At 41.2% G+C, this 26,308-nt stretch overlaps 1 protein-coding gene across 2 annotated transcripts; it reads right to left on the reverse strand.

The window, feature by feature from the left end:
• Positions 1-1,033: 1,033 nt before the first annotated feature.
• Positions 1,034-25,632, reverse strand: LOC145441262 (uncharacterized). 2 transcript variants are annotated; one of them, XM_080319084.1, is made up of 6 exons: positions 24,449-25,632; positions 6,157-6,213; positions 4,670-4,743; positions 4,260-4,406; positions 4,026-4,155; positions 1,034-1,803 (listed from the first exon to the last, which is right to left on the reverse strand). In XM_080319084.1, exons 1-6 carry the CDS (start codon positions 24,579-24,581, stop codon positions 1,100-1,102), a joined length of 1,245 nt encoding a protein of 414 aa, XP_080175210.1. In that variant the 5' UTR covers positions 24,582-25,632; the 3' UTR covers positions 1,034-1,099. The 2 variants fall into 2 exon arrangements, with proteins under 2 accessions (XP_080175210.1, XP_080175211.1); XM_080319085.1 differs by lacking the exon at positions 24,449-25,632 and adding an exon at positions 18,867-18,989.
• Between the last annotated feature and the right edge of the window lie 676 nt (positions 25,633-26,308).

A 26,308-nucleotide genomic window follows, 5' to 3' on the forward strand; every position in this document is an offset into this window, starting at 1 on the left:
CAGACCGTGTCAAAATCAATAACATAAAGTGTAAAGGGAAAGGGGACCTGCTGGTAGAGCGCGGTCAAATACAGTGTTGGGATGACTCGAGTCATGACTTGACTCGAGTCCGACTCGAGTCACCTTTTTCGCATGACTCGACTTGACTCGAGTCACTTGGCAAAAATGACTTGACTTGACTTGACTCGGCGCTTCAAAAATGCGGATTGACTCGTGACTCGAAGTAAATTTTACGAGTCAATTTCAAGTCATCAAGTAATCGGTGTCAATAAAAATCACTGTTTCTTGCATATGTTCGGATTGTTCGCGAAACGCTGACGTAACCCGTAAGGGTGACCATTCAGTAAATAATGGTCGTGAGTTTTACTGAGAGTCCATTGTTCTCTCACAAATAAATTGACCGCAAACGAAGTGATCGAAGCTTACAGTTAACGTTATCTTAAACTAGTATAGTAAAGTAATTTAATAGCAAAATGTCTATTTCTGTTCTCTGTTCTTACCTTAACCAAACCACATGTTTTATTGAAATTGAATTCGAATATAGTTTATATAGTTCTCAACCATTGGCGTAGGCTCGAATTGTATATGTATTTGTAAATGGGTAATGTATTGCATATTATCAATTCGTTTCTCTATTCTCTATTTTGGCGGGTAACTATATAAACTGTGGCTAGGTAATTGCGTAGTTTACCAGTTCTACTTATATGTGAGTGATAAAGCGTCTTCTTGTGTGTATATTTAACTCTATATTCGCTCATCGGTTCGGAAACAATGACCACTCAAACTGTATTTCAGACTGCTAGCAAATTGCAATGACGTAATCATGCCTCATAAATACTTCGAAAAGGCAACTTGACTTGAAATGTGACTTGACTCGTGACTTGACTTGACTCGAGTCACCTGCCAAAATTGAGTGACTTGACTTGACTCGAGTCATCTTTGAAAATCGATTGACTTGACTTGACTCGAGTCAAAATGTGCAATGACTCGAAATGACTCGTGACTCGAAGGTAGTGACTTGATCCCAACACTGGTCAAATATTGCTCTTGCGATCGGTAGCTGTGTGTAGAAGAAGTAAACATTTAAATTTAACGCCAATTAAGAAACCCGACTGGTCAAGTCCGCCGAAGCATCAAAAGAAACCGCGTTTTTGCCCATTTTCTCCAGCGAACGATGGCCGTTGCTGACTCCGAAATTTTCTTGAGAATGACACCGTCTACTGCTCTTTTTAATATTCGAGTTGTTGTTGCTGTCGCAGTGTATCGCGTTTCCGACATCGTCGAAATTCTCGGGGATGCAGTTATTACTGTACATGGTCTGGTGTCTCGGCCTGCGTTGCTTGTCCTCGTCCGAGCTCTGATCGTTTGAGAGCAAGCTGTTGCTGCTACTGCCGAGGCCGATGACCGCGTTTCGCCGTCGCAACGGTCGCTTGTATTCGGTGGGTTCGTTGCTCCCGCCGCTAATCAGATCGGCGGGTAAAGACATGGTGGAACGGGTGTAGGAATGGCGGTGCGTTCTCGCGAGAGAACCGTGACTGTGGTCAGTTCTGTCGGTGTCCTCGTCTATCTTGCTGGTCATAATCGCGCTTGTCAGTTCGTACCGGTTCAGGTCTTGGAATGGGGACGCGTTTTGTCTCTTTCCTTGCATGCGCGGTATGCGGTCGACGTACTTGAAGGACTTGTTCTTTCGTCTCGAGAGGGTGGCGCCGGTGTCGTTGAGCGCTTGGAACACAGTGACGCGGTATTTGTAGGCTTCGTGAATCTCTTCGAACACGTCCAGGACTTCGTTAACGCCGTCGCGGACTGTGTGAAAGCAAACATGGAAAGTTTTATGGCTGATCGTTTATAGTACAAAAGTAAACATTCGATTTATAGTCTACTTGCATCATTAGCAATATTATTCGCGACCGCTCAAATTCATGACATTGACCGAAGTGCTCGGAGTATCCTGGTTAGAGCCCGAACTCCACAACATGGTAGTGTAGGGAGTCTGGGCAATTTAGTCTGTGACTACTAGACTGGCTAATATTGATATATTTTTATAGCTTGGAGATGTCCAATTTTACATTGTACAGAATGTACACTGTCCAACTGTAGCCTTTCTAATGTATTTCATGTCGAAGCATGGGAATGCCCGTAAAGCCGTTCAAATATATGCTCTAAAGTTAAGGTAGATTACAAATCTTTTGACTAACGGCTGAATAAATCGGGATCGGGTTATCGATGAAGCCGCTAGCGGGGTCTGCGGGTTCCATACTAATAACGAGAATGCTATTACCGATATGGACACGACCGAGAACACCTCTAATTACGGATCGCGAGTTAGGACGAAGTATATACTTACAAAAGTAACGAAGCAGGAGATCTAATCAGTGTCCGGTCAATACCGAGAAAACCGTTACCAAGAATGCTATTACCGAGAATGAACACCACAGAGAATAGACATCACCTGGAATGGACACCACCGAGAATGGACATTACCGAGAATTTGCAGGCATGTTTTGCATATGTACACTGTACACTGTACAGGTTCTGTGTATGTGCATCACGGCTTTGCCACATTCGGTGTCGTTTCTCAGATATAAATTTATCGAAAACACCGTTTCAGTAAGCTAGATTCTTGGCATTGGTCATTCTCGGTAATGTCCATTCTCGTTGGTGGCCATTCTCGGTAATGATCATTCTCGGTAATGTTCATTCTCGGTAATGTCCATTGTCGGTAAATGCATTCTCGGTCATGTCGATTCTCGGTAATGTCCATTATCGGTAATGGTTTTCTCGGTATTGGTATGGAACCGATCTAATCAACCTCATCTCTATATCATACTAGTCAGAGCCAGATTTCACGAATAATCATATATCCATGGCGGCATCAGGTATCGTGACAAATTTTGAGATGATTCAGTTTGCTTAGAGGAGTAACGGTTGCCCGACATATGAGCATGCGATACAATGGAAAACGACAGTTCAGCATGGAACACATCAGCATGCGTCACTTCAGCATGTGACTGTATAACCCAAAAACTTACCCTAACCCGAAACATAGCCTAACCTAACCTAACCTAGCCTAATCTAACCTAAGGCCTAACCCTAACCCAACCATAAATCCAACCCTAACCTACCCCTAACCCGTAATTTAACCCACATGCTCACGTGTCGCATGCCAAATTGTCGCATGCCGAAGTCTCGCATGCTGTAATGTCGCATGCTCATATGTCCACGGACCAGGAGTAACATGTGCCCGGCGTTTTAATTTTATTTTATTACTGATCGTCCTGCTCAAATATTCGGGCGAATGGGTTAGCCTCCCACCATATTAGCGCAACAACGGCGTGGGGACACAATACCTGACAGTACTGACCAAGTGATCAAGCGTCGCGTCTCGCGAGTGATCTGCATTTCATCGTGTTAAATGCCGTTGAGTGTTTTTATTATTTTCTCTATATTGTCCATCATCGTTCGTGTCTTTCTCGCTAATGTTAATTCTCAGTAATAGCATTCTCGGTATTGTATATTCTCGGTAATGTTCATTCTCGGTTATAGTATTGGCGGTAACATCCATTCTCGGTAATAGCATTGTCGGTCACGTCTATCTCAGTAATATCATTCTCGGTCGTGTCGTTCTCGGTAATAGCATTCTCGGTATTGGCCGGACACGGGCCCTATGATACATACTTGAATATCGTATAGGCCCCGACGCTAATTATTATCGTTTTTTTCGGCATCGGCTCAAAATCCAATATTGGTCGGCCTTTATTACTGGTGACAATTCAGGCTTTTCATCGTTTTTCAAACATTTTTCGATTTTCGATTCAGAAACCTTGCTTTAATTGCTTTGTGATTTAGCACAAGCTTTCTGTAGAGTTGTACAGCCCTAGTAGTCGGTCAGCAAGTACCTTTCGGCTGAGTCGCGAGTCCTTACGGTATACTGATAGAAATGCGGCGAGCGTGTATCATGCACTCATTTGGAAAAGTTTTGAGCTACGATCATATGAGGCATCTCAGAATTAGAATCCGGTCTGTACCTGAAATTTCCCGAAATCCGCAGTTCATGCTTCGAGCCAAATTTTCCGCGTCGAATCTGTCCACCATTCGGTCTGGTTCCAAGTCTGTTTTGTTGCCAACGATCGTAATAACAGGATCATGCTGAGATTGCTGAAAAATATCGAAATAAATTAACGGTGCCGTAATAGAGAGAGAATTCGTTTCGCTACAGTGACTGAATGTTAATATCTTTGTATTTTCGTTTGTTATCATACCTTGTGCTGTAACTGTGACATCGTGTGCGTGATGGTGAACTTTAACCTCGTGATTTCGCTGAAGCTGGTTTGATCATTAATCGCGTATACGAGCAAGAACGCGTCCGCCCATCTAATTCTCTCTTCCATCATCAGATCGTTTTCGTCCTGTGATAACGTGACAAATGAATGAGACAGCAGAATAGAATTAGAATTGAATATGGTGTATGCCAGTGTGTGAAAGCCAAATGAAACCGAATTCATGAATTCTCTGTAGTTGATTGTAGTTATTATAATCGTTTTTAGAATCACGACATAGCATCGCCATAAATACCATATATGTAGCGTGCGGCAAAGTCTAAAATCATAATCACAGAGTGAGCATGTGACATAATAATCCAATGGGTAAGTTGTGCTACTGGATGACTCACCTGACCAGCCGTGTCCATAATCTCGAATAGAACAGTGCTTCCACGGATTGCACAGTAATGTTGGTAAATGTTTTCTGAATAGACCATACAAATACGCCTTAGTTGATAGAATCGGAAGTAGCCGTTGATGCGAAAAATGTACTGCGTAAAAGCAACCCCGGGCTGGCGACAAAGAGCATCATAATTACCGATAGTGCCGCCTCGTATTAAGAACAAGTGTGTGGTAACGAAGACTATAATTGAAATTCTTCAGAGTTTCAATCTACTATCCTTATTAACACTATGGATTCCATGTTTGTTACCGCAAACATTACGCAGGCCTGTTCAATTTCAATGATACGAAAAAAAAACTAGTTGTTGTGAACTGATCACGTTGTGTAGGTATAGAGCATGATGGAACTGGTACGGTACATGTACGTTCAATGTACATATACACCGACCATCGAAAAGTTGGAATACCCAGGATACATTGATGTAGTATTACATAGAGTGGGCTTCGACATAATCCGATGGCGTCAGCAAGAATTGTCCAATGCCTTTCGCAGACTCATGGCCCCTGACTTACCGCATTACTGAGCCATTGCGTGTAATCGTAAATCCTTTCGGGGGTGTTGGCAAAGCCGAAAATATTAGATTGACACATCAAAGCCCGCGATACCCCATATATCCCTTTAAGATTTCTCAACAATGGAGTCAACATGCAATTGGTATTCGATGATTATGCGACAGTGCGTGATATAATATCAGTGGAACGGATCAACTGATGTTCACGGACATCTGAACACTTGTCCGAGACTTCAGAATGTTATACGAAAATAGATTTTAGACTTGCAGTGCTTTGATAAATGAAGGAATTTGTTGTAAATATATGTCATTCTCGGTGCGCATAAACAGAGAACATCGAGTTATAATTAAATAACTCAAATTCATGCGATTTCGCAATCTATTAGCTTCAACTGCATATGGAAATGTATGTCATATTTCCAGTTGTGTCGCCGTATATTTGATTTGAAAAGTCGATGCTGCCATATTAAGGCTCATGATCTCGCAAATAAGAATCAGTGCACATTATAAGTTGAATCGATGACCACAACTCGAGTCTTACTCAATGTGCGATGATTTCAGCAACAGAAGCTCTTTGATATATGCAATAATGCATTCATTGGCAAACCCTAACATGACTTTCGTATGTATTTTGCCGCTAAGGAAATAGATTTACAAGCATAAGCATCACTAGCCGTAAGCTGTAAGATTGCAATGAAAAGATACTTTTCGAAAAGTAAATTGTGAGGAATTTATACCGAACGAGCGAATAATAATAATAAACCTGACCCCTGTCCATCTATAAGAGATTTCATTTCCGGGTTTACGTACCTATTAACCGTAATGTAGCAGTGGCATGGTAGATAAAAGTGACAAATAAAATATTGTAATATGGCGTTCGGATCACGTATGCTATTACGAAATTTACCGGAAGTATTACCTACCCAATGTTGGATCGTATTCTCCTATGAATCTTTTCGTTACGAATCGAACGCTCATTGCTGAAAAAGAATAGGGTGTAAATTAGAAGTCATATTGATTTTGTTCCATTATAAACAAGCCGACAATGGAAGATCTGGGGTCCATTGTAATTTGTCATATGCATATATTTGGAATAGACACCAGCCATTTTGTTACATATCTCAGTAATTGGCAATTTCTTTGAATTGGAAAATAACTATATCGACTGGATAGAGATCGATTCAATATTGACCATAATTTTCAGGTATTCGCAGCATAATTAGAAGCCCATCTTGTGTTCATTCGCTACTTAGTGAATTCCCAAAATGCCTCCAATTCATAAATTGTGATGGCTTAACGATATGTTTCAGGTCGATAACGAATGGCGTTATTGCACCGTGATATCTTCACATTACAGTACTCGGCACGTGACAGGAATTGAGAAATACAAGGGTTTCCAATGCCAATATTGTGTGAAAACAATTTGAGTATAATACCGCCGACCAAGTATGTCGTCAGTGAAATGTCACGTGCATAAAGACGCGATTTGGCGACGCCACTTATGAGTATACTAAATAACGATAATCACAGTCCATAACAGGACAACGGCCGTATATATCCAAGCGTCTGCGACCTTGGTAGCCGTAAATTGACTACGGTGATGCAGCGTTTCAACACGGCGCAATAACACTTGTTTGTCAACGACCATGCCCTACCGCGATTTATCGATTGACATGAATCAGCGCGGACACCCGCTGCTTCATTTCACGAAGAAGATATACGGGTGATACCGGATATGATCCAAATAGCGAGCTATGAAACGCCGTCGGTCATATGAGTCTCACCCAAGGGTGATTGATTACAAACTATAAAATCACTCAGGCAGATACTACAGAGATTTCTTAAACTCTTCTGACAAACGAGGCTCGACGCGATATCCGATTTATCTCCCGTAACAGGGTAATTAAGCTTGCGTGTACAAAAAATCAACAGTATTTAGGCCATATTTCATGCATGTGCTACATGGTATTTCGGAAAAGGATCGATATTTGCGATATCAAAAGCGTTCGACGCTGTTTGCGTTATCAATTACGATCTGATTTAGAACTGATAAATCTGCAGTAATAGATGGAAAATACAATAAAACACACTGGAAATCATGAGTGGAAAAAAGAGCAGACAATTTTGAAGGAATATTTCTGACGAATAAACGAAATATAAGATGCAGTTCTAATTAAATATTTGTTTATAGTTTTCACACCATTTATTTTTAGCGAAAGCTCTTCGAACGCCATTGTGGCTGGAAATCGCATGACTTGACTGGGTGTCGAATTTCCGGCGAAATGCATAGTTTCTGGCTCAATCTCAATCTCAAGTACCTTATTTACATTGTTGTAGAATTTAGCCTTTACATGCTTACTAAAGCATCAGCCTACATAAATTGGAACGGCTCGTTATTACCTATGCATATACGAGGTGACAACCGACAGGCGTGTTGATCTCTGAAAAAAGCATGGGAGGCCGGCCCACACACAAAGAACCTACTCGAATGTGTTTGAAGAATTACTGAAATAGGATAATTCCGCTCTTGAGTGTAGTATTATATGCCGCAGTCTCAAATTTTTCATTTTCCGGAACAGTATCTTATTGAAGGTTATAATAAATACGATAGACCTTTATATCGTGTTTGCTCTCAATATAGGAGTCAGTAATGCCCCACCAACTACGCCGTATGACAATGACGGCCAGGCCGACTTATTATACTTGTGTAATTTGAGTATAGGCAAGTTGTATGTCACATATTCTGCCCCAGTGGTGATTGGTTGGTATATGCTCATTGAATAGGACTGAAAACGTAAATAAATGTCACGATGTTTACGAAATGTCTGGAAATTAAAATTGGTATTCGACAGCTGACATTAAAGTATGATCATAGCGCCGCATTGTACGCCGAACTTTTGGATGCGAGGATTCTCCTGGCCGTAGGCAGTCATTGAGTGTATTGGCTCAACGCGTATTATAATGTATCTAATAGCGAATGATAGATATCTCCAACGATACAAATGCATTCATTTCTCCTAACTTGGCGTCAGCATGAAATAAGGCATAGCACCGGATACGAAATAGACACCGGTGGCAAGTCCAGTTCCCGATTCGTATCAGTTGTTCGGCGACAAATTTCAAGTACGAGATCAATTCTCAGTCAAATACGTCGTCTATATACGCGCGATCCGGGGTTAAACTCGGCATATATACAATGTGCCAATGTTAATCTCAACCGCGAGCGCGTTTAAGCCTTTGATTAAGCGACTTAGTGCTACATCCAAGGCACAATCACGTATACATGGGCTTATATCAAGGAAATTACATATTGTTTGTTTTGATATGGGCATATATGAACCACATTCGGATGATAACGGATCAAAGCAGCAGCCACATTTAATACAACTGGACCCAGTAATGGAATGGAATTCATAAGTGATTGAATTCCATTTGGTGTTGAAGCGCATTCTATATCTATACTATGATATGGCGGGAAAACTGTATCGCGTAGTATCAATTTCTAAAAACTATATGATTAAGAGTAAACAGAGTGGTGAAAAGAATATTTGAACCCTTTCAGTTTATATAGTGTGACTGAAGTGATATCACTCACATTATTGCGTACAATCAAGCATCGTGATTTTTAGTCGATTTTACCCCCTCTGTGCTGGCATCCGAAAAACATTAATATGAGATCACTGGATTCTACGTGTGACGATATATGTGTATCTACTTCTCTGTGCCATAACAGATTTCAATGTAGAGCCTCTTGGAGGTGCATAACTTCAATATACAGTTGAGCAATATATTCATATTGAAATAAACCCGAATATTTTCGGCTGACACTCGTCGGTTGTAGTCGTCAAACAACAATAGTAGTGAATTGAAAAGGACATTGTACATCAACATTCAACAATCGACAATCACCAATGTTGTTTTAAATTCTATATAGTTCCTGACTTTTACTGTTGACGAGTGTCAGCCGAAAATGTTCGCCTTTATTTCAATATGAATAGATTACTGAGCTGTAGGTTTCAATGTATTTCTCATTACAGTGAGATTGCGGATGTGCAATTTGTGCATGTCACGCTATGGTGTGCCAACGACCGATTCCGTGTGAAACACTTATTGTTTCGCGTCAAAACTGATATTTCTACTCGCAAACCATTTTGTCTTCTTGAGAGCGCCAATACGCCAAAACGTCAATCCGCGCCGCAAACGGATTACGATGTTTCGGAAACTTGACAGTAAAAGGCCATATCTCGGCTTGCGCTTTATGCGAGCGCAATTAATTTGTTGACCTCCGACAAATTACAGTCGGTGTACGATACAATTGGTTGCGTCGTACATCTTGGGTCATGACAGTGATCGATTAGTAATATGGTTGCCAAGCATGTAACTGATATTGGTGACATTGACACTTTTATGCCAAATAAGTGCTCACTCCAAACCTGGTGACTATCGCACAAACACCAAGAGTTTACAGAGAAATATTTGCCGGTTCACGCGTAATTGAATGGGACTAGGGTCCTATTTTCAACACATTTTTCACAAAAAATTAGGTTTCAAATTTATATATAAATCTCGAAACTGTATACATAATTCTCCATTTATGGTTAATGGTATCTTGTGTTTCAAGGTGAATTATAAGAAAGCATACATTGACGCAAGGACAGTAAGAACACATGCATATATTCAATGCAGTAATGGATATGGACGACTATTCTAATTATAGAGGATATTCCGTATTACTATCGCGATCGTATATATGTCATCGTTCTCGGGTACTCAACTTATAATTTAAATTGCAATTCACCTACTCGTGAAAGGAATAGCAACCATTATGTCTGTGTATTTCTCATCAACGGACACTTTCAGTGAACATATTACAAAACGTGTTATATCTCGTGGGAAATTGTCCTACGATATGTTTCACTTCACTGATACACTTCAATATCATTTGTCCTAATTGTCGGTTAATACAACTGCTGTAATTGCCATTTCCGTATCATATAAAGTGAGGTGTGTGTTTGCGTGTACTCAATTCCTAGTTACATTCCCGTTTCATGCTATTCTACATTCTGTAAATGAACGAGATCACTGGACAGACACAGAGTTTTCACTGTGAGCCGTACGAGCATATCAAATGCCTTAGGAAAATAATGGAAGTTCAAGTTGCACCGACACTTGACAACTGACAGATGTATATAGTGGATAGTCTAACGTTGCTAAAAAGTCATGTTCCATCCGAAACCGGATCACATGAACCATACCACGGTACACGCGATCCAGACCAAGTATATCCGCCATCCGTGACAAGAATCGCCCCTAATACAAACGACTGATTAAATGAAACACACTTCATGAAATGTAGATCAGTAAGGTACGTAATCACGTCTTTATATGCGGGTTAGGCAATATTTGACTCGACCCTTCGAAACTCTTAATGTTCATTCGCATCCAAACGAACATTTCAGATCGATACCAAGAAGTAATTCTGAGTAAATGGACGATGGACAACGCTTGTATCCGTTGTTTGCGAATGAAGGTGTTGCTAGAATACAGCCACTAGAATTCGTAATATAGTGTATCGAATCGGACCATTATATATAGGCTTTCCAGTGAAAAACAAAGGTATGAATTTGGAGGTAACATTTTGGAATCTTTTGACTGGTTCGCCCTAGAAGAGATCTAAAGGGGTGAATCCGGCCCGCGACCAAAGTTAAGTTTGACACGACTGCGGTGCAGGGTCGAGGTATAATCGGTGATTAGGACATGAGATACAAATACACACATGGACAGGGGATCAATTTTCATAGGTTGTCGGTTAACCACAATTATTATACAGATATTGCATCGAATTCCCGATGTGAAAATGACAATATCATATGGATTCATTTTGGAGCTGCAAATCCAATGCAGGTACAGGTACACGTTGTGACGATGGTGTGCGGGCCGTTCGTAATTCGGTTACGAGAGCGTCAGGCATCATGTGGCAGATGGCGATTTCGAACCGACCGATATTTCAGTCGGACAAATTTCATGTAATCGAATCGATGCGGGACAGAAATCCGTTACAGCGATAACGCGCAAGCCAATAATTAGGAACGTGTGCGCTTCCGCTAATTCGCGCAAATCACGCAGTGCTACAAGAGCCGGCATCCGGAAAGTCTATGTATACGCGGAATTATCCACATTATTATGGAAACATGGAAATTTGACTTTTCCATATAGGCTTTGATAAGATAAGCACTGACAAATTGCAACGTTTGGTGAGCCGACATCTGATAAATGCCACGCTGCTACGAACTTTCGATGTCGCTAACTGTATAATCTAATCATATAATTCGGCGTGTAACGCGTGAGTAATAGCGAGATTGAGAACTCGGTTTGAAAATCATTTATATAGCTGGGGATTTATAGCTTTTAGTCATGAGGAATAATTGCTATTTGAGATTTTCATAAAACACGTTACCACAAACACTTCCATAATTATCGCTACCGGACTTTCCGCGTATGCAATGATCGAGAAAATCGCATGCGATTTACGCGTATCTTTTTGCCGTAGCAACATTTTATCGCAAGGTGTAATTATCTGAGTCAAACAGTTCTAATGGAAGGTTATGAAATTCTGACGAAATCAACAACTGCGGACCGTAATCAAAAGACTGTCGTAAATATGCAATTACAATCGCCGCGCGCTAGCACGCCTCTCAACGACTTCAATTTAATGGTAACCGTCGTTGAGTCACTTCTCGTGTTTTGTCTCGGTGTACGGTAATCGAGTGGTGATGCAACACGCAATTTAAATTGTTTGTAACTATCTGTGTTGTTCTTAAAATGCCTGCAACTGTTATTAAATTATTTCTCGATAGGCGTGGATGTGAGAAAGTAGCCGACAGCCCGTGAAGTTGTAAGCTTAAGGGCATTCTCGAGCGCGACTGGTCATTTGTAACATCACAGACCATTTGCCCCAAAACAAACCACGAAAGCTGGTGTAGTCCAGGCCCAACACTGCAACAAAATGGTAGGAGAAATCCATAGCATTCCGTTGTATCCGTACCGAAAAATCGTTAACCCACGATACGCAAGATTGGCAGCTATATCCTTCGGGATGCTACGTGAAATAGAACCCGGTAAAGCGAGCGTAAACAAATATGCACAGGCCGAACTCTGACCCAGAGTATTTCTCGGCGTCTCTTCTTCCGGGCACGCAATATTTCCGAATCGCAATAGCGATTATCACCCGAGATAATAACCCACCCGCGACTACCATTGTGGTTAGTATTGCTCGAATGCATGTCGGACATATATCAGTCGGATCAATTGCCACTCAGTCTGCACGGATCATATGAATAATTTGCCCCGCACTGTTAATAAATCGTGTATTTAAATAGTGTATTTACCAAGTTCCCACCAGGACATGGGTTGCTATCCATTCCATTGGAGCATTTTGGTACATAGTTCGGCGTTTACACCCGTTCCAGTTTGCGTCAATATACCAAACGAACCAGCATTTTTATTGAGATAAATATCAGGACTGTACAGCTTGGTTCTGCTATGTTGTACCGCCTTTTTGAGCTTTCTAGACGTGTTACACCAAAACAGAATCCACTACATCCGTGCGAAATATATTAATATGAAATGGTGAGTTTGACTCATTTAGACCGACTTGAAAGGGCGTAAAAGAAAATTTGGTGCCGGAAAGTATACCGATGACTTAATTTACACCTTGTACAGTAGGGTGGAAATCGGAACATTACACTATTTTCGTTCAGAGTGCGATGGTGCGGGCTATGCACATCAGAGTGTGATAACAGTAAGAATACCCCTGTTCCTTCGGTTGAATTTTTCGCATGAATCACTCCTCAAATTCAAAGCAAATATCTCAATGCCACTGGTATATCTTTGTGCACTGTGAAGTGTAAACTTTTGATGTAGATTACCAAACAGTGATCCCACAACATCCCTACAAAGTAATCCTGCGCTAAGCTAACAGGGAGTAGACATTCATGTGATATTTGTTCCGGTATAGTGACAAGTTTTACGGCGTGGGATTTGCGTCAACAGTCTCCATCGGGAATAACTAAAGGGAATCATCGATCAAACGGACTCGATAAAACCGCAGCGTAGTAGCTGCGGCCACCATGTTAATCGCCAAACGTAACAAGAATGGGACTGTTTCGTTACAATGAATACATTATCTTTGTCACTTGCCATAATTGACACCAAAAACCCGAATTTGCAAACTCCCAGAACGGAGGAAGTATCTTAATCACATTCTATATAGTGAATTTAGGAATCACAATGACGTCACAATTAACGTAGCGTCGGAAGATTCATCTAAAAGATTTTGGCGGTGTCGTTTAATTTGACGAATATTTAGAATTTGCGGAGGAAAATTCAGTCGGTGGCGCTTGTAACCAAAAAGGCAGAGAGGCTATTTACTTTTCATTTTGCATTTACGATGTGTGTGTTGTAATGACTGTTATTATGCTTTTCATCTTCGGTACGTACGTGCCGAGCAAATTTCCTACGGATGATCTCACATCGAGCAGACATTTATGTATAATACAGGGGGGACCATAAGCCTTGCCTTTTGTTTTTGTCGAAATTTAAAATCGAATAATACACTATTACTAATATTTCTGTCTGCTCTAATTAAATACAAAACGCCAGCACGCTTATTCACCCAAGAGAGACTGTCATTTCCCGGTAGAAAAAACCTTTGGATTGAAGTGCCCCGTGTAAACAAAAACATTGCGAGAGTCATACCACCGATTTTTAAGTTTGGCATCGGTGACGTACAGTGTTTCATTAGGCATAATATTAATTATATTGAGAAAGCCTTGTGGGCGTTTTCCCGGGGCGTCACCCGGCCAATGTGTTTTGACCGATTTTAACATATAAAGTATTTACAGCAGCTCAGCCGCTAAAACAGGATAAACATTTAATCAAATGTCAAAATATACAGGATTACACAAAACTCCACCGATGACACGCAAACGTAGATGAGACATATATTTTAACGCATATTTTACACCGAAAAACAAAATCGAAAATGCAATCACCGAAACGCACGTGTAAATTTTAAACGATTAGAGTTGTATTTCAATTGACGGCCGCCGAGAAATGACGGGACATTGGAACTTGTAATTAAAGCGCGTTGGCGAAACTGGGATTTTCTATGTTGCACTTATATTGACCGTTACACGAGGTGTAATGAAACGGTCGATAGACCTACTTAGCTGTGTTAAGAGCAGCATGAAATATCGATAGTCTTAAGGCTGTAGATATTATATCCATGGAATGTGTCATAGGTATAGGTGATGCAAGTTACAAAACCAGAAAAGTTGTTGAGTCAATACAACTAGGATTAATATTGACTTCGAGTGACTGTTTTACGCAATCTCGATGTCCTACACAAAATTAAACGTCACAATGAACGAAGTGTAGCCAATCGCAGCCACATTCCAACTACGAACTTGTATAGTGCTATTTTATGATAATCACAACATAACCGTGAACATCAATAGGGATGGATATAATTAATCTTGTCAGATTAACCGTGTTCGAACTTGACCTCGAACCCATCGTATATCACGCTCATCAATGGTTGCTGTATCCCACGCGCAACTAAGCAACCGGGCGGTCAACAAAATGATTTCAAATTAATCCCATCCCTTTAGCGTTCCGCACTATTTCCCAGCCCATCTGAGCTAACATTGTATTTCCTCCACACACTTTCGCAAGTCATATCCCGTTGCTCGGTAGAAACGCGTTGAGGAGAATTTCAAGTGTCTAACAAGGCAGACCGTCGCAGCACACAGGCATAATCAAGACGCGTTGGACGGGAAGCCTGAAGTAGAAGATGTCGCAGACGACTTTCCCGAGTGTCATTCACTCCACACAAATCCGTTTATACACCTCTGTTAATTACTTCAAGTGTTTGGCGACGAGTAAACATACAGCGAGTGTGTAGCGCCCCCATAACAGATTTCGGTAAACCCACGTCGCGAGCGTTTAATATACGGCCCAGATAAGGTGACGGTATGCGTATAATAACACGGCATTGGCCCGATGGCATCTTGATTGTAGCTGTGATACCGAGCAACGCCGGCGATCAGGCGCTGCGAGCTCGGACCTTGCACCTCGACCCGTCCAAAATCTGTAATTACGGTCACGAATCGAGCTGTCATTATATCTGATAGAGGTTTGGTGAAGTTCAACTTGTGTGCATGGTAAATATGCTCATAAATTATACATTACACGTTTACACTCACGACATTTCTTTATGATGAGTTTCACGAAAAATCAATAAAGCGGAAAATCTTGGCGGGATCATGATTTAAGTTTTAGAACTTGCAAAAGCTTTGAACACAGCAGGAGTGATGGCAATGAATGTGTACTATAGTTTGATCGATGCCTGGCAATAACACTTACTGGAATCACAGAACGCCTATCGAAATGTATATACGCGTATGGTAATTAACAATGAGAACCGAACCGCATCCCAAACAGCAAAGACAAACGTCAAGCGCGTGTCATAACATACAGTCTCATGGGTTTTGCTGAATTGACGATGCCAAGATCGTTGCTTACTTTCAATTGATATGAGTGGTTGTCACCATGAATTTTTACCGAACAGATTTACGTCAATCTACCAGAGCATAGAATATGACAATAATATAACTTGATATGCACTACACGCAGTATATCAAGCACCAGAATTACACGCCAGATAATTCGAAAAAGGATTGCCGCAAACGGTTCGGACATACACTCCGTTACATTTTTCATATTCAAAGTGGCTGGCTTTTCAGTTGTTATGCGTTTACCTGCACGCAATGTGTTATTTTAACGAGACATTGAGACAAGTCACAGGATTAGATTTCGCCGTAATTAATGTCAAACGCCAAATGTGCATTCGAGTATAACTCGCAGTGGAGTCCAAACACATGAGCGGACGAGGACAATCTTCCGCGTATCCTAAGACCATTCAGCTGGCATATTTCGGCCCATACACTATCCGGTATGTTTTCTGAATTCCGCCTCTACAACCGAAGGTTTGTTTTGACTTCGCTCTAAGTCCGTCATCAGTAAACGTCGCGCGATCACCATGAAGATAAACTAGTCGCATTCTCAAGGTGCGAACAGAGCCGTATATAGGCGATATATAAAAGATGAGAGTGTATCTCGGCATATGTTGGGTCATCAAAGATATGAGATTCGCGGCCTTAATTTTATTTATGTTTAGATTGGTTTAGAAAAGAAACGAACCAAGTAGCGTTACGCCTATTGTGACGTATTCCGATCAAAATCTATAGGTAAATCAATGCACTCATGCGCGAAACGTTGACTGATACGAAATTGATACAATTGCGACTACGGTGGCTGATCGGAAATTTTCATGAAAGACTGTGCTTAGATTCGACCACTCTACAAGACATGCACCACGGCCCTTTTCGTAGGATTACGTAGCACGCAGCATAGAATTTGCGCATCGTAGCGAATTAAGAAGTCCTACGGCAGCGTTAGACCATTCTGGAGCATTCTCGAGAAACTGAAATACAAGCAATTCGCAACGCTTCATTCCGCAGCAGATTATTCGTTTACGTCAGGACAACGTATATTATATATCTATAAACACGCAGTAAACGAGAAAATATATTATTCTATTGACGTTATGTTAAGTGCTGATGGCATTTTAGTATTTATTGTTGCACGCGTCATGAAGTTTGTAATTAATTTGAAAATGAAACCCAGCAGTTGGAAGGGGCTGGATGAATTTCTTCGGCCTTTAAAATATAGCACACAAAGGTTGTCGAAGCAGTTGGCGTTGCAGCTCAAGAAGAAATAGAAGAAGTACCGAAAATTTCCACTGAATTGCAAGTAGCAATTTGCAATACATCTCTAACCTTCAAGTGGAGGTATAGCTATGGTCGAAGCTACGCATACTTTTGGCACTTAATCGGACCTGACTATATTAGAAATTGCAGGATGCATCTTTGCGACTAACGCAAATCATAGAGGTGATGTAACTTACGTCAAAATTACTTTGTACTACACTTTCAAGACCCGAAGTGTAAAAAGCAAGTTAGTACTGCCTGCAAACCTGTTTAATATAGAAGTGGAAGTGGGCCAAAACATACCCACTTGAATAATTATTAGGAGGCAAAGCGTAATTGAGTACTCCGAATAAGTAGAAATACTTCGTTACCCACCACCTCTGATCGGAATGTCGTTGAAATTCATCAAGTTTATTGGCGTTTAGGAGTCGATAAATGTATGTCGCGCGGTCACATGCGGGCAAGTATGAAAATGGCACCTCATCGTAAGCACCTGCGACACCCGATGGCAATATGTTATTTGTATTCGCATCTCTCGGGATGCCGCAGCTGCAACCGTCCTAAACACTGCTTGACTCACTTGGGAGAATGTACCTTACGCATATATCATTTATTGTTCCTTAGCCATCAGTCACAAACGGGAATGCCCTTAGTGTTTACTAATGGAATACGGTCGATACATGTCATTAGATAGATTAGTCTTTGTAAGCAATCAGATTTAGTTCCAAAATGCAACATTCGATAGCTCTTGTAGCGACAGAAATGGAAATGTAGACTAGGAGATGACGATGGGTAGTCAAATAGTCACCACCCGTGGGATGGCATGATCTGAGAGAGCGTATTTGGCTCACACCAACTGGAATGGGTGTAAAGGCCGACTTGTGTACCAGTAATCACCGCGGAATTGATTTGCTCCTAACGCCATTGCGAAAAACTTGAAAATACCCATGTGATATAAAGATACCGTACACAAACTCGCCAGGATATGAACAGCTAACACTTTCAAATCGGTCGTAACACAACTGGTCCTTGTCAATTCGCGGTATTGAAGCAACGGAAGGGCGAACAGGAAATGTGATTCGTTGATGAAATTCCGAAAAAGCATATGAATGTCATTGTTTAGAGATGCATGTCTATTGATAAAATCAACGCCGACTGCAGTTCAGCAGCACCATATAAATTAGCAGCTTGGACACGCTTTCTATCAAATGCCCACATCACAAATTTCTTGCGTATCATCAGTGGGATGACGGACCTTATCATGTTGTCATGGCTCATCTACACGATGTGTGATACCGCTGTGACGTAAGTAACGAACGACGACGTCACTGGTCCGTAATTGTGGAATCCCAGACTCCTTGTAGGGTAGAGGAAAGCAAGTTGTGACATATTTTTCTGCCAAATCAGGTGCGGTCGGCAATTCGCTTTTTCCGCCGCCCGCAAGCGAGCTCATTTTGCACACGCTTGGCCACAACCGTAAACATAACGAGATTGAGATGCTGATCATGGCTTTGTAATGAAGCAGGAATACGTAAGCAAGCCCAGGGAATCCTGCTAGGAAACTTCACAACTAGTCATCATCGTATATCCTATAATAGAATAACATAAGCCATTATACGGATGTAGTTTTTCCGAATCCGAATTGATATCATCCATACAATGAATTGAACACACCGTAAGTATCGTAGCAAATGAAACCCTATAATATAGTTTTTTCCGGCTTTTGATAATTATTATACAATTTACATGAGGTAAAGCATCATTGATGCATATAGCATATAGTCTTGTTCACCCAAACTCACATGATGATTTCGCACGGAAAGATACTGCAGTTCCTAATTCCATCATCAACATCCTACATAATACAGATGACAGCAAAGACTTGCGAATAGCATTCACTATGATTAAGTAACTGTTTACCATCGCTGGTCATTACAACGTGTTTTTGTTATAACTTTAAGTAAGCGGTTATATACGCAGACTTCGTAATTAGCACATGCGCCGAGCAATAAAACCCATGGCAATAACACTCGACGAAGCCGTGACCTCCGATGAGCAATAGCAGACGCGCATTCGTGTTTGCGAGTTTGCTAAATGCAGACTCCAGATTGTACAGTATGTATATGAGATGCAGGGGTTATTATCTGAATCATGCTATTTTTCACCGATGTTAATAAGTGTTGTGCCGACCACGTAATGTGACTACGTGACGTTGCTTTTGAAACACTTAATGACTTTTATGGTGCTAACTGCTCATGTCTTTGTTGCGCGGTAAACTTCGTAAAACAAACCGCTGAGCTGTCTCTATGGACTTATTTTGGATGTCTGCAATGTCCTATGTCCTATGCAATGTCCTATGTTCTGCAATTCTTACTCGCATCATGGCATTAGATGAGAATCTCAATCCTTCAGTTACTGAGATGGACTACGGATCGTTATGCATCCATGATATGCAGAAAAGAGGCAATTTGGTCGGTTTCGAAATGCAGTACACCGCTGCCAGAACTACTCTACTACAGTTACGGATATCACGTAGGGTCCGACATCGGACAAAGTAGAGTTTTGTGAACGCTTCTGACGATATACTTTTTAATAGCAATGTATAGTTGTATACCCTTCAAACATAACCCGAGTTTGCTGAAATTTGTATCCACCATCCCAATCCCACTTGAATTAGAATCTCAACCCTGAGGCAAAGTGTCAGGTAGTAGCCTCACACCAAAACTGCTACATCCAGGTAAAACTCTCGTATAAAACAACGTTTGTTTAATCACCGCGGATTGCATGGATTAATTCCGTTTCGAGTCTTCATTTGCGGAGAATTGGATATACTTATATCTTATTTGTACGAATTTCGTGGAAATTCCCTCGGCCGCTGGAAATCTCGCTTCCCTGTATTTAACCGCGAAGTACACCCTTCGTATATAATGCGGTGTTAGAGCATCAAGGTTATTAATTTATACAGGCTTGGGATTCTGTAATACTGGCTTCTCGAGTCGTTATAGACATCAGCCACGCTACGCAGTGTAAATAAAGTGAGCGAATAGCCGGATAGGTTACGTTCATTACGCAGCGAACGCGCTAATTTTCAGAATTAATTCCAGGCTTGACAGTTTCAATTCCAGGTGCCGTGAAAGCCCAAAGACATACGACCTGAAATATTGACATTGCTGACTTTGGAGTCTAATTTTGGAATCAGCGGAAGTCTTTGTGGCTTTCTTTGGAAAGCGACGTCATCTCTATCCGATTCTAACTCCCGACATACAATCACGGAACTTTTATTTGTTTGCCTTGGAGTCGACTTTCATCAAAATACGCCAACCTAGTTTGTGCCTACAGAAAGAGTACGTGTACACTAGGGCTGTTCAAAAAAAACTGTTTTTCCTGAATCTTGCTGGTTACGTGATTAAATCGTTAGGTTGCCTTAAAAAACGACGCACACCAAATTTGAATTCATTCCAACCAATAATCGCGGATTTCGTACAGTTTGAAAATTTTGAATTTACCCAAAGATGCAAAAAAATTTTTGTCAAATTTTTCTGTCAACCCCATGAAATTGTTGCGATGTCTTCAAAGACGATGCAAAACAAATTTGACTCAATTCCGACCAGTAGAAGCAGAGCTATTTGGGTTTTTCGATGATAATTCTTGGATTATCCACCGATCAAGGATAATCCCCGAATTATCGAAGAAAAACTCAAATAGCTCCGCTTCTACTGGTCGGAATTGAGTCAAATTTGTTTTGCATCGTCTTTGAAGACAGCGCAACAATTTCATGGGGTTGACAGAAAAATTTGACAAACATTTTTTTTTGCATCTTTGGGTAAATTCAAAATTTTCAAACTGTACGAAATCCGCGATTATTGGTGGAATGAAATAAAATTTGGTGTGCGTCGTTTTTTAAGGCAACCTAACGATTTAATCACGTAACCAGCAAGATTCAGGAAAAACAGTTTTTTTTTGAACAGCCCTAGTGTACACGTACACTGTACATCTAAAGATATTACATTGAACTTGAGCGATCTCTTCGCCTCGATCTCGATTATTAGAAATAAAATGCCGGTGACTTCATATTCGTAATACGATTGTTGATATACAATGTTCTTTCTGATTCGCTACTAGTTGGTGACTATTACCCTGGCGAGTGTCAGCCAAAAATATTCGGGTTTATTTCAATATGAATAAATTCTTCAATTGTACAGTATATTCAAGTTCTGTACCTCCAAGAAGTTCTTCAATCACGGAATTATTATCGCGATTTTGAACTCAATGAATGTATACGTGCATGGCTTGACGGTTGATCTACATGAAAAGCACTATTGTTGTTTTAGTATTCATGGTCATTTTACACCAGACCGATATTCCTTTTCATGATTCGAGATCTGCCCACTTTTAGCTGGGCAAAGCCTACTTTCGTTTTTGGCGTTTGTGAGACACCGCTTCTGCGAATCGGATGGCTAGGGGGAATTCACATTAACCTCCTAAACATAGACAGAAATTCTGTAGTTCTGGAACAGTATATTTGATTGCTATGTCGCTAAATAGGGACCATCAGATTAGGCTGGTAATTTCATTTCATGTATTTTCTTGGTGGTTGTGGTAGTAGTGTTAAAAGAAACTGAGGGGGTGGACCACAAATGCATGTTGTCGTTTCTACGTTATCTCGCAATATAGGGAATCAAGCCTGGCTCAGATACCAGCTACAACCGTGCTAGATTGTGAATGGCTTGACACAACTCGCACATTTGCGAGATGGCCGCAACATATCATATACAAATACAACCGCCGGCACAGCACGTGAGCTAATTCTTCAATTCGTACAGCAAGTACAACAAATTATATACTTGCTCGAGTCAGCGTAACAAAATCGCCTTGTAGTGGCGATAAAGACGATAGCGTTGCTTGAATAAATAAACTTTCTGAATGAAGCGACCTGTGACAAGCATTTCCTAGAACTGCTATCCTCTGATATCGTCACGCATCGATGGTTTCCAATTTCATTTCGATTTTATAGAAATTTTTCGAAATAAATATTCTATGTGCAAGTTCCATAGACCTAAACCTTAAAACGATCTGTAAGATGATAGTCATTTTGCCACTGAAGCCGAGTTCTCTAGCAAGTTATCCCTATTATCTTTACGGGGATGGTAGCAACATTAAGCCCATATCATCGTTGGCAAGTGTCTGTTGGTTTTGAAACGTACTAGAATCACTTTGCACTCTCAATTAATGCATTTCAATGGCTAAAGTCGCCATGAATTCCATTCCACGCGAAGCGCCAAGCCCTAAACCAGCGTTACTATGTAGCATGCAATGGATTTCTCTTATGAAATCCGAAATCTCGAATTGGTCACGGTTCCTACATATTGCTGATGTGCTTAGCCAGTCAATCCGAGGTTAATCCGGTAATATGTTGCGTCGTCTTGGCATGTAACCTTCCAATATAACGTAGGCACAAGTGATCCATGTACTTCACTGACGGAAAAAGTATTGCACAAGGGCGTTATCAATGTTTCCTTTCGGTTGTTACCAGAAAGTTATGTGCTCCGAACTTACATCGAGCCTACTGTTACGAAGTGGTAGAATTCAAAATCGTTGTCGAAAAATTATTGGACGCCGATATTTCAGTGAATCTTCTACATGTTTCATGTCGTCTATGCTATATCGGGCGGAGCATGGACCGGAGCCGGATTGAATATCCGGTAGGATTTTCTCATTTTGGCCGGAGCCGGATCCTGTGCGTATATAATTATTATCAGAGTTTTTGGGGTGGAATCATGGTCATTTCTAGAAGGAGTCGGACCACAGCTTTAAAAAACAGGATCGGAGTAGGACCAAAGAATTTGTCGATCCGCTCCGCACTATGCTATGCAGAATAACGTGAGTTCCATTGGAGCATTTATAAGGAAACACACTGTCGCTGAAAATTAAGATGACATGTGCCTGTGCATTGCACTTCAGAATTAATCATTAGCCTATATAAAATATCCGTTTACGCAGAAGTGGGCAAGTTCTTACATTCTGTAATCACCCGGCAAGATCTAATTCAGCAAGCCATAAATCACAAAAGCAGCGCACATTGACTGTCTTACATGACACGGTGTGGGAATGATACCTTGTTTTCCCGGCATGGACAATTGGACAATGGACAACGGACAATCCTGAACAACCCAAATGTCCTCAAATTGGCTAATTTTAAACTCCCATCATTTCCCGCACCAAATTTGCCGAAAAACAATACAAAACATAGGATTCGAAAGAACTAATAGAACCTGAAACAATTGCGTCAACCGCCACAGGTGCGAGCGATACGCGCTCGAAAACAATAACCCGTAATACGGACTTCTATTCATTTCGCGATAAATCAGGCAATCCTACAATTTGTTCGCGACGAATCGTCAGGTTTACCGACGTTTAATTATGAATAAAGCCACATAGATGACTGGTTTATATTGTTCATTGCATGGCTACCGTTGAAGACGGCTCTTATTATTATGACTTCGGCGTATTTACCGAGTCCAAAATTATAAGGTTTTCATTTGTGTCGTGCGACGGCACGGGGCGACGCAACTTTATTTTATTTGGAGGTGATGATAGCGGATCCCACGCGTCTTTCATAAATCGCTGATAGTCACGAAACATGTATTTTATATAGCACCCCGAAGACATACCATAAATACCTACGTCGCCTGTGTGTATACTGTGCGTATTCTGTATGTATGATTGTGCATTGTACGTTTAACGGCTACGCTGTATTAAACTGGCTTTCGTGGTTTCAAGTGACGTTGCGCATTATAAGTAAAATGACATCACATATATGAAACGGGCATTATGGCAAAACGCGGTTATCAATCATTCCTCTTTGAATCGAACGGACGCGACAAGGAATATAGTGACGTCAAAATGTACTTGAAGTAGATAACTGAAGGTCCATCCTGTTTGGAACACTATACACGCGGCTACGTAATCGATGCGGTTAACTCGCAACTCAAGTGGGCCGATAAGGAAATCGTGGCCTTTCATTTGTAAGAACGCGATATAACTTACATCTCACGCCGGCCTTCGTAAACACGCCATTTACGCTATCCGAATGTAGCGTCGCTACTATACACGTTAGTCACTGAGATGTTAATCGGACGGTGTAAGCACGGCCGAATTTCGCCTTGATTTTGTTAACAGCATGGGTGATTTGATGTACTCATCCGTAACCAAACAAAATTTTAGGATCACATGTTTAACCTTGTAGCCTGGGGTCATTAAACGACGCCATTTGCGTTACAACCGGATTCTTGAGCGTAATTACCATCCTACAATAGGCGCAATTTAACATAGATCTCGGATACATGCAGTGTCACTCCAAGTCGAAGAAGGCCTTCACACTTACCGGTTTTTCCAACTCCGGATTGTCCGAACACGACAACTCTGAACGTTGGTATCGTCCCCACCGAACTATTCGATTTCTTGAGCCGTCTCAGTACCGGTGCATTCATGACGGACTTACTACTGCTGACAACCATATGCTCTCTTCAGTGATGCAAACTATTAGAAACTTTCACTAAAATGTTTAATAATATGGTCTGCGGAGCGACAGAAAATTAAGAAGTAGTAAATTTACGTCGTCAACACGTTCGTCGTAAACACAAGAAATATCCACTCTCATCGATAAGCGGCCCGCTGAAATTTTATCGACGGATTAATTTGAGTCATTAAATAACTACTTGTAAATGTCAGGCTGGGTGATGGAGTCTAAGTGTACGGATACTACTTAATGATTATGGCAGTAATAACAAGACTGGTACATTAAAACTCTAAATTCCTATCGATGTTCTAAAGAAAAATAACAGGTTTTGAGTCTACATGCTGTCAAATTATCCTACCTCTTTACCAGATCGCGGTATTGGTATCACGCGTCACTTGCAATGCATCAAGTTCGCACACAGAAAACCAATATTCCGGTGATATTTGGAGTGTTCATGAAAATGGAGAGTTTACAAAACATGCTGCGGTTAGTCATATTTGCTGTACACGAAAGCATGCGATTGCGACAAATATTGATACTATTTTAATGCAGTTTCTCTGAATATTATGGATTCTATTGCGGCTGCCGTCGGTAGTAAACGCTATATGTAATCCGACCGCCCTACGATAATACTTTAACTATTACAACTCTGCCATCCGGCGCATGCTCACTGGCGATAAGTAAAGGAAATCTTCTTATCAAATTCAACATACTTCCGCCTCGCACTTGAAATCCTCAAATACGCACTCAGTCACCAACCATGCTGACTGCTGAGTGATTTGCCTGCGTTTGTGTATTTAATCCTGAGCCTCGACGTACCTGTAATGACATCGCACGACTGTATGCACCCACGTCGCAGCCGGCAGTAACTTTTAATAGCGCAGTTTTTCCGCTAAGATCAGACCGAAACTTACGGCCCTCGTGAATTTCTACTCTTATTACCGCAGCGTGCTCTCGCTATGAAAAATCAGATTAGAGTCCACCGTAGTTAATTGATACCCATCGTGCCATGAGACACGGGCCCACTTATCGTAGCGCCGGCGGGTTTCATCATTCCACACAGGCGAGACTGCGCAATATAATATGTAATTTTGTCACAGGGTCGCACACTACATCGTATACACGCCAAGGACTGTCATTGCGTACGATTGCAATTCCGATGGGTATTAGCGATTCAATTTGACTGAAAAGCTACAAAGTAGTTGAGTGGTTTACATGATTGGGCATATAGCGTAACTAATATCTGCACTCGCGTGATGTGTCGGCTCACATTTCTCGCCTTGTATTTCTTATTGGTGAACAAAATGATGCTATGCCTGTATCCCGGTACGTATGCGTTACATATATTTATATATCCGTGAGAAGTATTACTGTAAAGCGACTTTGCTGAGAAATCTTCGCTTACCCTGACCGGAACTCACCGCAAATTTTAATAACAACACTTGATGCTATTTTGTTTGCACGGGAACGGAACGCGTAGCCGTCTTCTGCCAGTGGCGAGTGGCGAGCCCGATTGTGAAGTGAATGATTCCAATCAAAATTCCAGCAAGGACAAAACAGTTTACGGAAGAGCGGCAATCTGCGAACCTATTACCTATCTATCAACCCGTGAATATATAGTTTCATGGAAATAAGTATATCGTATAGCAGTCTCCAGTCACTAAAAAACCCGCGTCTAGGCCTACTCTGCGACAATGCTAACTGTCCCTCTCTCGAATCTGCGCT

Source organism: Botryllus schlosseri, chromosome 6 (genome assembly GCF_051294905.1).
Source record: "Botryllus schlosseri isolate E-star chromosome 6, Bs_hap1, whole genome shotgun sequence".
Taxonomy (NCBI): Eukaryota; Metazoa; Chordata; class Ascidiacea; order Stolidobranchia; family Styelidae; genus Botryllus; species Botryllus schlosseri.